General features: G+C 41.6%; 1 protein-coding gene across 3 annotated transcripts in view; it reads right to left on the reverse strand.

Moving 5' to 3' along the window:
- The window catches only part of RBMS1 (RNA binding motif single stranded interacting protein 1), a 210055-nt gene that overhangs the window by 17041 nt on the left and 175929 nt on the right, over window positions 1-17085 (reverse strand). For all 3 annotated transcript variants that reach the window (XM_021703285.2, XM_021703281.2, XM_044913661.1), the window contains exons 5-6: window positions 12842-12999; window positions 10756-10835 (exon numbers count right to left, since the gene is read on the reverse strand). In XM_021703285.2, coding sequence (XP_021558960.1) covers window positions 10756-10835; window positions 12842-12999 — 238 coding nt within the window. The remainder of the gene's footprint in view (window positions 1-10755; window positions 10836-12841; window positions 13000-17085) is intronic.

Consider the following 17085-nt stretch of genomic DNA (forward strand, 5'->3'; position numbering starts at 1 on the left):
AGCCACCCAGGCGTTTGGAAATGAGATGTTTTTAACATAGTTGTTGGCTCCTTGTTTTAGGGAAATGGGAGTGCCCGGTATTCCATGTGAGGCAAAATAAAATTCTAATAGCTTCTTTTCTCTGTTAAAATTCTCTTTGGTCTATTTAGCAGCTGAAACTTTTATTGAGTACCTACTATGCACAAGGTATAGAGTTAAGAACTAGGGATACAACTGTGGATAAAATAGGGTCTTATTTCATAGGAGCTTTTGCAATCTAATCAGGAAGGAGAGTATACGACATCTCACGAAAACCCATTTAGCTGTTTATGGGACAGAGCACTGTTTTGAGAGATGCCTGTTGTTAATAAAAATGCCACCCAAAAGTGAAATACTTCTGCTACTGAAAGAGCTTTATTTCTTTTACAGTATACCTGGTATTTCATGTCCCTGGATGACATTATGAGGAAAACTTTATCCCTGTAAGTTCTTGGTATCTGATTCACTACATGAATTGTACCATGTGTTCCAGGAAAACAACTATGTGAAGATTTCTTTGATATTTATGTTACCATTAAGCTGAGCAAGGGTTAGAGGATTTCAGTTAGATTTCTGAATCGAGAGGCGCCTGGGTGGCTTCAGTCGGTTAAGCGTCTGCCTTCGGCTCATGGGATCGAGCCCCACGTTGGGCTCCTTGCTCAGCGGGGACCCTGTTTCTCCCGCTCCCAGTCCCTGCTCGTGCTCTCTCTTGTTCTCCCTCTCTCTCAAATGAATAAACAGAACCTTAAAAAAAAAACCAAAAACAAAACAAATACACCCAGATCTGTGTCATGGCTCACTTATTTTTAAGTATGTGGGAGACTGTTACAAAATGAGTGTTGCTTATTTGATTAGCATATCCCGTGGCTTATATCAAACCAGACCAAAAGTCCCCAGAGTTTATGTTTTGAAGCCTAATACACAGATTCCAGGTTGAAGATCGGGAGACGCATGGGATGTCATTTTGTTCTACACATCAGATCCTTCAGGTGGCCTCCTTGGCTGTTCTCTTTAGGAGGGAGATACTAACTAAGGAGGACTGACATGCAGAAACAGAAGCACCATGAATACTAGTAATATGACTATGCTCAATAGGTAAATTTGGGCGTATTAACTTCAAAAAATTAATATACAACAGTCAACCCTTACCTTCTATATGGTCAATTTTCTAAATTAGCAATTCTTTACCTTATTGTGCAAAACAGTAATTGCTAAGAGTCCTAACAAATGATTCATGACTCAAGATATATTCCTGTATTAAAGTGATATAAAAATTATATCAAACTACTCATAATCAATTGATTTTGTCAAATATGCAGAGTATTCTCAGCTGAATTTCCCCTTACTTAATCACCATCTTTTGGGTTTGTAAAGGGTATGCCTCAAATGTCTTGTGAGATCTCTCAAGTCAAATTCTCCTCATTACCCAAGATAGAAAAGTTACTTTCTTGTTCATCAGAAGCAACAGGAACGTTGGTTAAAAAGCTTAACTACTATAGTATAACCTTCAGCAGACAATGCCACAAATGCAAACACTGATCTGAAATTTTCTGGCACCTCCTGAGAGCCATCTAAATTAATGGCATTGTAGGATTCTCCAACATGCCCGCAATAGGGCTTTGTGAGTGGGATGATCTTTTACAAATGCCTGGTTTTGTGGCATTAACAATCCCTTGTAAGGGACTATGAGCTTATATGGGTGATGCCCATGCTGATTCACTTCACATCTCTACCATAAAGTTTGCTTACCTATCTTCTGAAGCTCAAACTCTATAATTATTTAGGCTCAAATGTCTTCCCCCTTGATACCCACACTAAAAGTCACTTCTAGAATGCCTGCTTTGACTAAACACTATAGCTCATAATTTGACCTCCTGGAAGGCTTCCTCACCATCTAATCAAATGGCTCAGAGGACTAAAGTTCTCTGTAGTTTGTAACCGAATGGACCTTTTCCTCACTGTGTTCTAACAGCTGGAGAAATTGCTACTTCCAAACTCCCATTTTTCTAGTTAAGCAGTATTTCTCCTAATCAACATTCTGTAAAACGTGAACTGCCCTCGATAGAAGCTTTTCCATCAGTTGTGGAAAACCAGCCCACTCAGCAACTGTAATTAGCTTTCTTTCTGATAATGTTGCCTACTTTCAAAATTCCTCAACTAGCAACATGCAAGGAGCTATCTGGGGCTCTTCAACGATTTCAATGTAGGGATCCAATACATTTTATCCATTTTTTGTGTGCACGACATCACTTCCTTTTTAGCCTCCTCTTTGTTTCTAGCCAAATCCTGTCCTGTCCAAGCACCAGCTACAGCTCCAGCTTCTCTCCACAGATGTATGTGCTCTCCTCCTTTCCTGATCCTTATAGAGCGGTTCCATCTCCCACTCAGCTTTCCCTACCAGTAAAATCATGATTTAAATCAGGTTAAATAAAAAACAAAAATATAATCCTTCCCCATCACTCCAACTTAAATATTTTAATGTTCTATATTTGCTGCTTTTCTCAGTTTTTATTTTTCATATTTGCAACGATAGGTCTTTTTCTCCTACCCTTTACATTGTGGACTTTCCCTATCTGGTTATAGAATCTTTTTCTTTTTTTTTTTAAAGTGTTACATAAGGTTCTGTTTGGGATTATGTAGAGTTTCTTTGTTATTATAACGAACACTGTATGAACATCTGTGTGTATATCTTACTTATCTCTTTAATCCCAGTGCCAACTGCTAAATTGGTGGTCAGACTGTATGGTAATTAGAACACTGGCTCTGGACTAGTCTCCCTGGTTTGAAATTTCGCTTTGCCCTTTATTCCTTTGTGACGAATATTCCAGGCTAATTATTCAATGTCTGAGGTTTCATATCTGTGGGATGGGGAAAGTAACTATACTTATTTCAGAGGGTTGTCACAATTAACAAAATATTTAGAACAGGTGAGTGCACATTAGCTATTGTTTCTATACTGGGACAGCAGGAGGAACTCAAATTTTTGATTTATGGTTCTTCCTCTTTGAATTATTAAGATAAATTCTCAGGAGAGGGACTTTTGGTTTATAAAAGTTATAAACATTTTTAGAGACTGGCCTGTTTTTCATGGAATTTTATTTTGTGAGATTTTTAATAAGCTGGCTAGGGTTGCCACCTTGGCTTCACACACAATGAAGCAATGTTCAAGTTGTAGTTAAGGATGAAGGTGCTGGCAAATCCCTTTGAGAAAACTGCTTCCTAGTACTCTGACATCTCCCACCCAAGGTCCTCATGCTTTAATAAAATTTTACTCTGCCATTTATTGTTCCTCCCTGCAGAACCCGAGGTGAAAAGGTGTCGAACCGATGTGAGGAACGTGCTGTGGGCTGGCTGTGATCGGCGGGGACAACAACTGTTCAAAGGCAGGCGCAGCACAGGGCTGGCCCGGCACGCCGAGCATCTTAGGAGGAAACGCTGGCCCATTTCCAGTTGTGATTCCCTTGTTACTTTTGAAAAACTAGATTTACCCTCCATGCTAGAGACTGAGTTTGAGTTTGAGATCTACAAGACAGCCCTCTCCCCACTGGCCACCCTCGAGTGTTCGAGCACTTTTGCTTTCACGGCAGCGACTGCTCCTAAGATGCATGCAGCCCTTGGAGCCTCCGTCTGCACATGACGCACGTTCAGATTCTGCTCTATGTACACACTGGGTAAGGGAGACAGGAACACACTGCAATTCCAAAGGTGGGATCACATTGTCTTAAATGTACCAGGAGCATCAAACATGGCTTCAAGCGTTTCTTTTATCCTAGAGCTGCCAAATTTTTTTTTTAACAGAGGAACAGTGCTTAAGACAAACATTCAAAAACAAAATGGACAATAAACACCCTTGAAAGATTTTCAGCCTTTCTGCTAGAGTCAGTTTCTCCTCTAAACATTACCTTTTCTGCCTCCTGGCATAGGACAGTGCCCTAATGATATCACCTATGGACACAGAGTTACAAAATGTGGGCAAGAGCAGTTTTCAAGCCTTGCTGGGCATATATACCCAGTCTGAAAAGTCAGAGTAACACAGAAACCAGATGTAAAACAAGCTGAGGCCTTTGGCCAGAGGTGGCTAGCAGTTATGCACTTCATTGAAGGGCCTCCATGACGGAGGAAGCTTTGGGCTGTGGCAAATGGTACCAGTGCAGTACCAAGAATCTAACGACTCACAGATCTGCTGACTAGACACATCTTCTTTTAAAAAGTTCTCTGCCCTTAGCACATAGGAACTTACTCAGACTCCATTAATGTCACGGAGAAGTTCAGAAAGATGGGTAATCACACTGTCTCCTCTAACATGAACACATATGTGGACTTTGTCTACGGGTGTGCGTGTGTGTGTGTGTGGGTGTGGTGTGAGTGTGGGTGTGTGTGTGTGTGCGTGCGTGCACATGCCTGGCCCCTGCCCACCCCCCCCAACAGGGAAAAACAGCAGGCACAGGGCAAGCAGCTCTAGCACAGTTCTACCTAACATGCCAATGTGCATTAATTAGTCTTCCCAGAGACTGTTCTCTCCTTCAGGCAGGTATAGGAAGGGCATTTTCTTAGAAAAAACCATGAATCATGACCATGAGTGACAGTGTTTTTGCCTTGGGCATGTCTCCTAATTTGGACATCTGTTCTAACTAACTAGAACTTCCCAACCCTTGTTACTGACATTCACTGTGTGGGAAACCACCACCCTACTATTTCTCCGTAACAGAATTTTTATCAAGCAGATATTAAGTTGTTTTAAACCTCTATGGAATTCACCTAGATTGTCTTACAAAGTAGTCATTGGTTCTTTTACCCTGAATGGGGACCTTCCAAGCAGATCTGATTTATTGCAAACCAGCTCACACTCAAAAGCAAGATAAAAACCAAGATAAATCCAAAGAAAGGACAATGCTTCCACATTTTCAGGGGGAAAAAAATGAGAGATTATATGGGAAAAGATAAGAAGGAATGGTCTCATGAGTAATTTTTTTCCCAACATAAACCATTATGTATATTTAAGGAAGATCCTGCTAGAAGACAAAGCCTCTTTGAAAACACGGTAACATCAGGCACAAAAGCACAAGATTTTTAAAAAGCAATTTCAGAAAAGAGATTGCATGAAAAACTGTGATGTGGATTTTCAGAGAGCTTTTACAAACATGTACGACATTATGTACCATTCCCCAGGACAGGGTGGGGTGTGTCCGGCAGGGGAGGACCCAGCCACTTTGCTCTGGTATGAAAAGAGCATGTTGGCAGGAGGGCAGGTGGTCCATGAGAAGTGACAACTCCTGCTTAGCCGTTTGGAGACTTTCTTAAGACTGTTACAAGTGAAGATGAGTTCACTGTTCAGTTTGTTAATTTTCATAAAGTATCTTTGGGGGAGTTGTATCTAACGTGGGTTTCTCTTCTGTTCCTGGCGCCGATGTCACAGGCAAATTGCCAGTCATGCAAGAATCTGAGCGCCCTGCCGGAAACCGTCCTGGATGATTCTGCTTCTGCCAGCTAAACAACGCGCATCGTTGATGAAACCATTCTCTGACTATATTTATGAAATGTTATGTCTGCTTAGCAATGAACCTACATCATTTAAGGTGAAGGCTCATTCAATTTACCCTGGCCTGCAGTATTTTTGTTTTTCATCTGGTTCTACTGAAAATAATATATACATTTCATGAGGAAACCTATGGTGTCGAGTCGCCCTTCAGGTAATTTGAGAGAGCAGCATCTAATCAGCAGACTGGGAGTTAAAGAAAATTCTCGTATTAGGTGTACAAAAAAAGGGGGGGAAATCCAGATAAGTTGAAGACCGTTTCAAATTCTGCTGTGGTTCCCAAATCCACTTGGGACTTATTTTGGGGGAAAGCTGAGTTCCCTGGAACAGCGTGCTTCTGAGGCCCGCATTATACACTTCAAACCCCTGCCGAAAGGCAGTTCAAACTTGCTTATATGCAAAGAAGTATCCAGAAGAACGCTCAAAATAGCCATGATTATTTTGACGAGCCCTACATGAAAAATGCTCTTGGAAATCACTTGGTAACCTCTGTTGGTTCTAGGGCGAGGCACGAGCTTTCTGCACCCAGCACAAAATTAAAAATAAAACACAGCTTCTGCTGCCAAAGAACTTGCAGTCTAGCTGGGGACTAACACATCGACGAAATCATGAAATGTTAGAAAACGGCATAAAATTAAGTTCTGATTCAGAACAAAGAGAATGGCCTGACTGCATACCCCCAAGCAGAGACTCTCTTGAGGCAGAAGGAATCTGGTTTCCTACAGTCAACACCTGGCACAACGTGGAAGAAACTGTTCTCTCCTAGTTGCAAAGGTACAGAGAATCCTACAATCCTTTACATGGGGTTTGGAAATCAAGGTCTTTTTTCCCTTGAACAGGTATGACCAACAGTCTTTACACCTACTTCAAAGCAAACAGTTAAATGATACAACCATGAAGTCCTTTGGAGAAAAAAGGAAGCTGTTCGACCTCGATCTGTGACACCCTGAGATCTACTTCATTCAGGAAATGGGTAGATTTTATCGCATTTGCGACTGATACAATATCAAAACGACTGCGTGTGGGGATGTTTCTCGTGCTCGAACTTTCCTTGCTGTACATAAAAATGAGCTGAGAAAGCCAGGCATCACTGGCGGGTGGCCGAGCAGCCCTTCTGAGGGACTAATACTGCGGGGTCCTGACACGGATGACATGGGGAAGTGAGGAGAACACCAGGAGTCAGCTGTGCACATGTGTTAACCGCAGAAGCCCCCACCGGGTAGGTCTGACAGAAAGTTCCCACGTATTAAATTTCTCTCTTGTCTTTACTTGGTTGGAGGGTAAAAACATCGCTTTCTATTTTCCTTCAACTCAAGTGTTGTTGATGGGAAAACGAAACCAACTCAAAAACCGAAAAGGAAGCTCTTGCACAAGGCTGGGTTCCTTGGAAGAGCGTACTCCCCGGTCTTTGATGATCTAGACTCGTGCCTGCAGGCGGTTCAAGCTCACACGCAGCCCTGCAAATCGTGCGCGCTCAGGTTTTAGCAGTCCAAGGTAGAAGGGTAGACTGTGGTATCGGATGTACTTACTAATAGGTTCTTCTATGCTGTGAGACTCAACTGGGTATAGAGAATGCAAGTAAATCTCTAACCACAACCACCAGCCATCCAGTTAAGGATGAAACTCTGGAACTACCGCAGAATAGTGAACATGAGTTACCCACGCACAGGCTGGCATGTGGGGGAAAACGGAAATGTCTTCTGGTCTGTGGTCAGCCACCAGCACGCTAGGTGTGAGCACGTAGCGTTGTCCTGGGGATAGTGCAGTGAAGTTTATACGAAACCCACAAACATTTATCGCTGCTTAGTACGGTGGATGCACTGTGTTGGGATGAAAACAGCAACATGAGAAAACAGTTTCTGCCTTCAAGGAGCTCCCAGTTTAGTAAAGCGACACGTGTGAACATGTTCAGGGCTGGGATACAGGCGTGTGTCCTCAGGGTGCTGTGCACACAGACCGACTGGACCAGAGGGGGCTCTGCCAGGGGGGAGGCGAGCCTGGAACTGAGTCTTGGAGGGCGAGGACTGGAGAGCCGGGTTAAAGGGGACTGAAGGGCACTAGGTTGGAAATAACAGGAGAGGAACGGAGCGGCACGGTGTGCCTGGAATATATTCATAGCTCAGTCCTGGAGGAGGACACACAGTAAGGCGGAGAACGGAGGGAGACAGGACTGAAGAAGTAGGCAAGAGCTCGATCACCTCTGGCCTTCAGTGTCATTCTAGGAGCCTGGGTTTTTTCCGCTAGGGGAGGAAGGGGACTTTTAGCAGGAAGGTGATACAGAGGCCTACATTTTATCAAACTCTCTGGCCGCAGTCAGGGCGGGTATCTGGAGGGGAAAGGGTAGCGATCAGGCAGGCAATTACAAGCCTGCCGTAATGGCTTCGGGGAGAGATTCGGGGTTAAGCTAGGCTGTGGTAGGAGGGATGGAGGGGAGATGGTAGATTCTAGAAATTATCAAGAGGAAAAATATAAGGACTTGAATGGCTTTGTATGTGAGAGATGATGGATGGAGGGGAAGGGGCAGCCCAGGGTGATTCAGCCCTGACTTGAGTGCCTGGCTAGATACTGGTCCCACTAAATGAGAAAAGAACAACTGGAAGAGGAGCAGGATTAGATGGAAAGGGGGGCTAGTTTCGCTTTGAAGACGATGGTTGTGTGGTGACTGAGACCAGGCAGCCTGAAGCTCAGGGCAAAGCCAGGGCGGGAGAGGACTGTCTCCGAGTTGCAGGAATGTACATACTAGTTGAAACCTTGAGAATGCATGACATCTATTAGAACTGTGAGCCAGAAGTAGGATTCAGGGAAACAGCAACAATTAAGGAGTAGGTGGAAGAAACAAGCCCACAGATGAGAAGAAATTAACGCAGGACGGAAAGAAAAGAGAGAGACAGGTGAAGCAGAAGTCAAAGGAGGACGTGTTTCAGAGACGGGTAAGGGACCAGCAGTATCAAGTACAGCAGACAGCATCAGAAAGAGGAGGAAGCCTCCGAATTGGATAATCAGGAGGTTAAGTGTTAGCTGAATTGTGTCCCCACTACCCCCCCCCCCCCCCCGCACCCCTCCCCAAAAAAGCCCGAGGCCCAACCCCCAGTAAATCATAATGACAGAAGAGGACCTTATTTACAAATAGCGTCTTTTAAGTTAAAAAGAGGTCATTAGCATGGGCCCTGATTGAATGACTGGTGTCCTTATAAAAAAAAGGGGAAATGTGGACATGGAGATGGACATGCACAGAGGGAAGATGGAGTGAAGAAACACAGGGAGAGGATGCTCACCTACAAGCCAAGGACAGAGGGAGGCCTGCAACAGATTCTCCCTCCATCCTGGCCAACACCTTAATCTTGGACTTTGAGCGTCCAGAACCAAGACAACATATTTCTATCATCTAAGCCACCCAGTTTGGGGTACTTTGTCATGACCGCCCAGCAGACTAATACGGACAGTTTACCATGTGAGACACAAGGAGGAGAAGTCAGGTTGGGGAGGGCTGAGGTGTGAATGGAAGACAGAAATGGGGACTACGCTTTTCAAAGGTTTATGTGAGAAGGGGCTACAGAGGAACACAGTGCTTTAGTTTTAGTTTCAAGATCACAGAAACCTGAATGATCTCAAACACAAATGGATAGATTTTTTTCTGGTAAATTATTTGAAATTTAAAATGTGTTGGCATAAAGTAGTTCATAGTTTTGTTCACTGTATTCTGTGATTTTAAAAATGTCTATTGTAGGGCGCCTGGGTGGCTCAGATGGTTAAGCGTCTGCCTTCGGCTCAGGTCATGATCCCAGGGTCCTGGGACTGAGTCCCGCAACGGGCTCCCTGCTCCTTGGGAGCCTGCTTCTCCCTCTGCCTCTCTCTGTCTCTCATGAATAAATAAATAAATTAATTAAATAAATAAAAATGTCTATTGTAGTCACGGTCACAATTTTTGTTCCTAGTATTCTTTGTGTATTTTCTTGCATTTCTCTACGGTCACAACTTTTGTTCCTAGTATTGTTTGTGTATTTTCTTGCATTTCTCTACTAATCAGTCATGCCAGAGATCTATTATTTTTGAAAATAAAGGTTATTGGTTTTGTTGGGGGGAAAAAAAAGAATAAAAGCAAAAGAAATGTGAAATCCTAAGAGAGGGAGGGGATAACTGGCAGAGCAAGGTCCTGATGAGATGTGATCAAGGCCACAGCTTTGGGAGCCCTTGTCCTTGAGACTTTAGGAAGGAGGGAGGCAAGAATGGGGCTGGGTGTGGTCTTTCTCCTTGCTAGGAGGAAACAGGAAGTTGATGGGTGTTTCCACCTGGTGACTTCAATTTTATTCATCAAGTGAGAAGTGAAGTCATCCGCTTCGAGTTGAAAGGGGGTTAAGGGAGAAGTGGGCAGGCTTCGAGGGGAGACTAAAGCCAGGGAAGGATGAGAAAGCTACGTGGTGAGGACCAGTGATGGTGAGGGTCTGGTCAAGCTGGAAACAACCTTGACCTTCCTGGATGTAACAGGAGCAGAGAAGGTGGCCTGCTGTAGAATTAATCCAGGTTTAGCATTCTGTGAGGCAGGTGTGACTGAGGGATGGGGTACAAGACAAATGAGGATACCGCTAAAATGGAGACCAGATTTGGTGGGGATGGAAAAGAGGTAAAGAAGGACCCCATTGAAATTTGGATCAGGTTTAGTGGGAGCCAAGAATGAGTGTGATCTGGGAATGAAAAGCTCCCAAGGTATTGTGTTCTTGGTCATGACAACACAAGGCAGAGTGGTAGGAGGAGGTGGCTACCATGGGGTGGACGGAAGGGCCGTAGGGACTGAGGTCCAGGCTCTGTAAGGGGTGCAGGGTAACACAGGCTGAGATCTTCCACAAGAAAGGCAGGAGCTGTGGTGCAGAGTACCATGCGGCTCAGTGGATAAGACTGCAGGACAGATTTACTGAGGCTGGTGGATGGTAGGGGAGGTGGGTTAGAGGAGGCCTGGGCATCTGAAAAGGAGGGGCTTTTGAATGCCTTACAAGTCAGACCCTCCCTCCCACTGGGATGGCTCCCATTCATTTTTAAACACTCAATGTCTGGGAGAAATGCATCTTCAAGTCTTATTTGTAGGACCAAAGAAATAAATTTTAAGAGCTAGATGAGGGGTTTTTGGTTCTCGATACATCAAGTGCTAAAATTTATACATACATCACATAAAAAATTACTGATAAAATTTTAGACAAACAACATACCAGAAACTCCAGGTGGTGTCTTAATGAATTTTCCATTAAAATGACCAATAACGGCTTCACACTTATCTGTTGATTCCATCCTATTCATCCATCAAAATAAAACACATATTTAGAGATCTCTTAGTTTCAGATTTTGTTTTGTGCATGTGAATACATTCTTAAGAGGTTTATCGGATACAAATGAAACTTAGCAAAAATGTGAATCAGAAAAAGTGGGCTTATCCTATCTTTTATCTGCTTTATGTGTACTTCTATAATAAAATGAAAACTTATATCCACAGAGTACATTCTGAATCATATAAGAAATAAATTATATCCAGAGTGTTTAATACCAAGCATATCAAACGTGTAATTTTTTTCTACTTGTTGGAAAACTGACAATCAATACACAATAGCTCTGCTGGTCATGATATGGAATTAAAACAGAAATGCCAGTTCAAAATATGAGTGGATTTACTGCTGCCAGAATATTTTTAAAGATGGCCTTTCCTTTCATATATTCACAAAAGGACAGACTCAAAAGTCATGATGAGAACGAGTGAAAAATCACAGGATACTCCTTATACGGTTTTTATATTAACTTTGGGTATAAAGTTAAATTAGTGAAGTCGGTTATGTACTGTCTTTGTCATCCTGGCTTCAGAGGAGTAATTAAAGGATTGAGCCTAACTTTACAATTTATTTTACATCTGCAGGTGGCTAAAAACCTCTGAGAAACATTTCAAGGGAATTACATTATTTTGACTTATTTTTTTTTAATGGAAGAAACATTGAATAATCTATTCAAAATGCACCACACTCCTGGACTACCCAGAGAGTTACATCTTGGTTTTAATGGGTAGTAATAGTTTTAAAAAGCAATAGAATTTAATTGGGTTCCATCTTTGGATACAAAACTGAAACTACTTGATCTTCTTTCAGCACCCCCACAGAGGCGATGATTTTTTAGCTGGTGCTGAGCTTTTCATTATTTCCCCCGGATCCTTTTAAACAACGAAGTGTACACTGGAAATGCAAGTTTTGGTGACTTTCCACCTATAGAAATTTTAGTTTCACCTTAAAATGATCTGACCTAACAGAAAGAGCAATCAACTAAAAGCCAGAAGAACCAAGTACTAGACTTTGCTTCATTACACTTGGCAGTCTGGTGACAATGGAAACAGCTCTTCTTTGACTCGGTTTTCTTATACATAAAATAGTGAACAATGCTGCCTTTGTCGATTTCACAGGTCTGTGGGAGATGTGATTGTCATCAAATAGGGTGTTGTATATGAAAGTAAAATATGAGCAGTTTTTCTTCCAAAATCAAAGTCAACACATAGACATTATCTGTTCCTGCACAGTACTAACAGGTTCCTAAACAATGGAAAATCAGTTTTTATACATGGGCTTGTAGGTTAGAACTATGTCAAAACTCAAAGCACTTTCTGTTTGAGATTTTTCTTTTAGAAACAAAATTAACCGTTACACTAAAGTATCCTTTCCGGAGAGGAAGGGATAAAAATAAGCTGGAAGAAGTGAGGGCACTTTAGATAGATCTGTGACATTTTGCTTCTTAAAAAAGAAAAAAAAATCTGAAGCAAAATTATAAAATGTTACAATTGGTGTAGCAACTGGTGGTTAGAGAAGTGTCCTATTATTGTCTTACTCTCTGAATGACTGAAATAAGCTAATTCACTGACTTTATTTATGATGAATCAAATTTCCATCAAATGGGAAAAGCCATACTGATTTATTTATGAAATTCAGGAACCTATGATTGTTATTTTTAAGAAGTTACAGGCATCCTGATCAAATTAATCAAAACATTAAGGACACATATTTTCAAAACTAGTGCTCATGTGATAGTTCCTTGCCCTGAGTCACCAAATATTTAGTGTCTTCAGGTTCAAGAATCCTAATGAACTTCCAAAATATCTGGAAAAAAAAAAAAAATACAAACCAATATTTACACATTTAAATTCATGGTGCAACTGGGCTCCCATAACCCTGGCTTAAATTCTCTCTTCTCGCTCAACTTTTATTTTGCAGGAAACTCAGGAGAGCTATTGTCACTGACATAGAAAAGACAGAGCAGTGTGCTTACCTAGCAAAGCCAACACCACGACTTGTACCACTGGAATCACGTAGTATCCTTGTAGAAATAACTTGTCCAAATGGTTTGAGCATATTTTCAAGTTCTTGCTCATCCATGGACAGTGGCAAATTAGAAATATATAGGTTAGTAGGATCTTGTTCCTGTTGCTAAAACAGAACAGAGAATTGTCCATTAATTTCCAATGGAAGTTGAAATACTGATGTTAACACAACACACCTACTTTGACCGAGCCACTCTCTTGGCTCAGGTCCTTTTAGAGTGCTACCGAGAGCGAGTGTGGGAGCTACAGAACACCCAAGTCACCTTGCACACTTGAAAACAGTGTCAGGAGCTTAGGCAATCTGTGCAGGTCGGACAGGATTCTGCAGAGCCGTTCTCAGCCCATTTGGAAATGCAACTGCAGGCACGCGCCACGGAGCTGGAGAGGGTACCCTCATGGAACCACACTCTCAGCTGTTTGCAGCGCTCCCAAAATAACCAACGTCTCCCCTAAGACTATTTTTAGGAGTCCATTTCAGGCACACTATTGCACAGAAGGCTATTACTGTCAATAATTCAATCCAGAGACACACAACGGATTCTGGACCAAGTCATCTCAAGTCCAGTGGGGCTTTGTCCCAATTCCCCTCTTCTGCTCCACAGCAGGGTCCTTACTACTTACTTTGGCATTCTGATCACCCATGGGGGAAAGGAGAGCCCAGAAATGAACAAAAAACAAGTAAACTCAAAGCCATATATAAAATGATAAACTCTAGGCGGAGCAAACTTTAGAATCAGCATAAAGGTAAACTCAGGAGTCCGTGGGGGAGGGGAGCTTCGCTAAACCCTGGCTACTCAAAGAATGATCCAGGGCCAGCAGTGATGGGATTACCTACAAGCCCCTCCCAGACCTACAGAAGCAGAAGCTGCATTTTAACAGGATTTCCAGGTAATTCATATGCATATAAAAGTTCAAGAAGCAATAATTAGATCATTCCCCACTCACCTTTCCTTGGCTGAGATAGAATCAGCTGAAACCAAAGATATGCAACTGAATTTTCTGAGAACCAGTAACTGCTATGTATATTTAGTAAGAGTATGGTGTTAAATCAGAGAAAAAGCTTATATGACAACTGGAATATTTTCTGACCAAGTCAAAATTCACTTCTGCAGTGGTGAGATTAGAACAGTCTTAATTAATTTTAAATCAGGCTTTCCTTTGATTCTATTAACCAAATGTATCTTCACATATTGAGCTATGCAGGCTTACGATTTTTCTTCAATAAGCACAATTAGTAAAGTCATTAACTGATGTTTTAGCATTAGGCAACAGAACAGCACACTCATTATATTTTAGATTTCCAAAATGCACAGAACTTTAAAAATATATGTGGAGCATATGCATATTTGAATTGTACAAAGTCTCTACTTTCAAATTTATCCTGTTGTTAATTAAACCTGAAATGAAATCTGTCCTTTCATATAATCTGCAAGTAAAAGCGCATATTGACCTTTCATACTATACGTACCTGGTAAGATTTAAAATAACAGTCTGGTATCCTAGGGAATGACAAATGCCTTGGTATTCCCAGGCATTCAAGTTATCAGACCCAGAGGAACTATGGGTAAAAAGTACTGTCCCCATGACCTCCCGCTTCAGATCAGAGGGCAGCAGCACGTAACCAGGCCAGTCCCAAAGGGGTGCAGCAAAGGCTCCAGGCCCCGGTGTCCCTGAGGTGTCCCTGGTGTGTGGCAGTGGGGATGGACCCAAGAAAAAAATTAAAATTTTCAAATGTTCAATAGTAAGCCGAATACTTAACCTCATTCACCCTTCACAGGCTAAACAAAATGGTATCTATCTTTGCTTTTAGCTAAAATTAGATCAGTTCAATGTAGGATGGCTGATTATCTTATGCTGAACAAAACCTATCTTTATATCTTTAATGTACAAAAATTGGAAAGTGATTTAATAAATACAAAACAGTAACAGATAATGTGTTTGAAAATATAAGGAAAAGCAAAATGGTCTGAGGTATTAAAGCTTTCAAGTGCTTCTGAGGTAGGGTGAGAGGTAAAATCTCTCCTTACCTCCATTTCACTCACTACCTCTGCCAAATTGGCCTGATGAATCGCACAGCTCCTCGATTAGTCACCTCATGTTGGCTCTACCCTCCCAAGTCCCCAAAGATTTCCTGTGGTGCAGAAGACTCTATTTGTTCCTGTGTTAGTCTGGTCCTTAACTGGCCAGTACACATGGAGTCCTTTGTCTCTGAGGGTGGGTGCTGATGAGCCCTGGAGCCTCATACAGTCAAATGATATTTACAGGGCATCTCACACATCCCAGATTCGCATAAAATAACCTTGACTCCAGTCCCGTCCTCCAGCTGCTTACAGTTAAGTAGGGGAGAGAGAAACACATGCGGTAAGTGCTTAGGCCACAAAAATATCTAATCCCCAAGTGTCCGTGTCTTCTCATTACCATACATTCATAGTGAATGGAATATATAAGCCTTGTAGTAACTGGGGGGTGGCTCTCAAATTTAGTTACTTTAAAATCAGTGACAACCATAACTCTGTTTTATTACATACAATGTTATGTCTCAAAAAACAATTATTCTGTAAATTATGGGTGGCCAAACATAAAATGGGGCCAACAGGCCTCTTTATAACCATCCTCAGGCATGGAAAAGGTTCAATGGCTTCTCTAACAAGTAGAAAACTAGCTCCCACATTGGCCGTGAGAGGGATAAATGGCCACTGATGTTCACTTGAGTAGAAAAGCAGGGCTCAGAGGTCCCGCGTGGTGTAAAGCACTCAGTCAGGCGGGTGCAACTCACAATGGGAGGAAGGATGGGGAAGCTTGTCTTGGGAAAGGCAGGGAAGAGTTTTCAGAGGGCATGGCACTAAGTTGAGATTTGAGAAACAAAGAGAAATCATGAGGCTAAAACCAGATTGTGAAAGGGTATCTAAGGAGTTGGATTCTATTTGCCAGTTCCTGCTGCTAAACTTTTCCACTTCAGCATTGCCAACAGCAAGAAGGACTATGTACACTGAAGAGTCGCCAGGCAATGGCCAAAGTAGCCTTAGCACAGTACAATTTTTTTTGGAAGTCTTGTGCTTTATCTTAAAAAAAAAAAAAAAAAAAAAAAGTCACGTAAATTTTGCAATCTACTTCCTAACTCTTTAGATTTGTTTTAATATGGGAACGATGCTTCTGACCTCATACTTTCAAGTAATACTGATAAGTTCAGGGAGAGAAGCCAGGCTTATCCTGTGATTTCATGTACGCTGGTGGGTGAGTGGGGAACAGGAGGAAGGAGGAACTGTCGTCCACCAACTGTAGTTAGAAAGCCATGGTCTGACAAATGAGGGGAGCTTCTGGAGGCATGGAAGCAAGGAAATGGTATCATCAAGCCTATCTTATGAGAAAAATCTCTGAATCACGCTAAGTCAGATTCAGAATAAAGCTGGGAACCCCCTAATTAAAAAGCGTTAAAACCCTCCTTGGACAAAGATAAGGCATAAAAAATGTTATGTAAGAAACATATACTGTAAATATTGTGGGGCTTTCTTTTTAAGTTACAATTATAACCACTAAACGACTGATATTTAAGAATGTTCAGAGGAGAATTTGTCATATGTGAAGTATTTTTAAGAAGGTTTAACAATGTAGGTACAAAATACTTTCTAAATCTATGTTTTAGTTGCTTGTATGATTAAAATATTAATAAAATAGTACATTCTTTAAAGTCCTGATTCAACTTGAAAGTTTACAATGAAGAAAAAAATAAGTACTAAAATCAGAATCCAGAAAGAAATTGAGCTCTTAACCCATTCTTTGATAAACAGTGAGCCAAAGGAAACTAAACACGAGTACATATTTCCTATGATTTGAATGCATTTTTTTCAACAGCAACAACTCAGTTTGGGATGACCTTTTAAAGCTAATGTTATTTATTTTTCTCATCAAATGGTCGACTTATCCTGCAAACATCAACCACAAAGTTGTAATAATTAAAAAAGAAAAAGAAAGAAAGGAGAAGAAACTCCAAGCTGGCACACTGGCCACAAAAATATCTAATCCGCAAGTGTCCGTGTCTTCTCATTACCACACATTCATAGTGAATGGAATATATAAGCCTTGTAGTAACTGGGGGGTGGCTCTCAAATTTAGTTACTTTAAAATCAGTGACAACCATAACTCTGTTTTATTACATACAATGTTATGTCTCAAAAAACAATTATTCTGTAAA

This window comes from Neomonachus schauinslandi, chromosome 3, assembly GCF_002201575.2.
Source record: "Neomonachus schauinslandi chromosome 3, ASM220157v2, whole genome shotgun sequence".
NCBI lineage: Eukaryota > Metazoa > Chordata > Mammalia > Carnivora > Phocidae > Neomonachus > Neomonachus schauinslandi.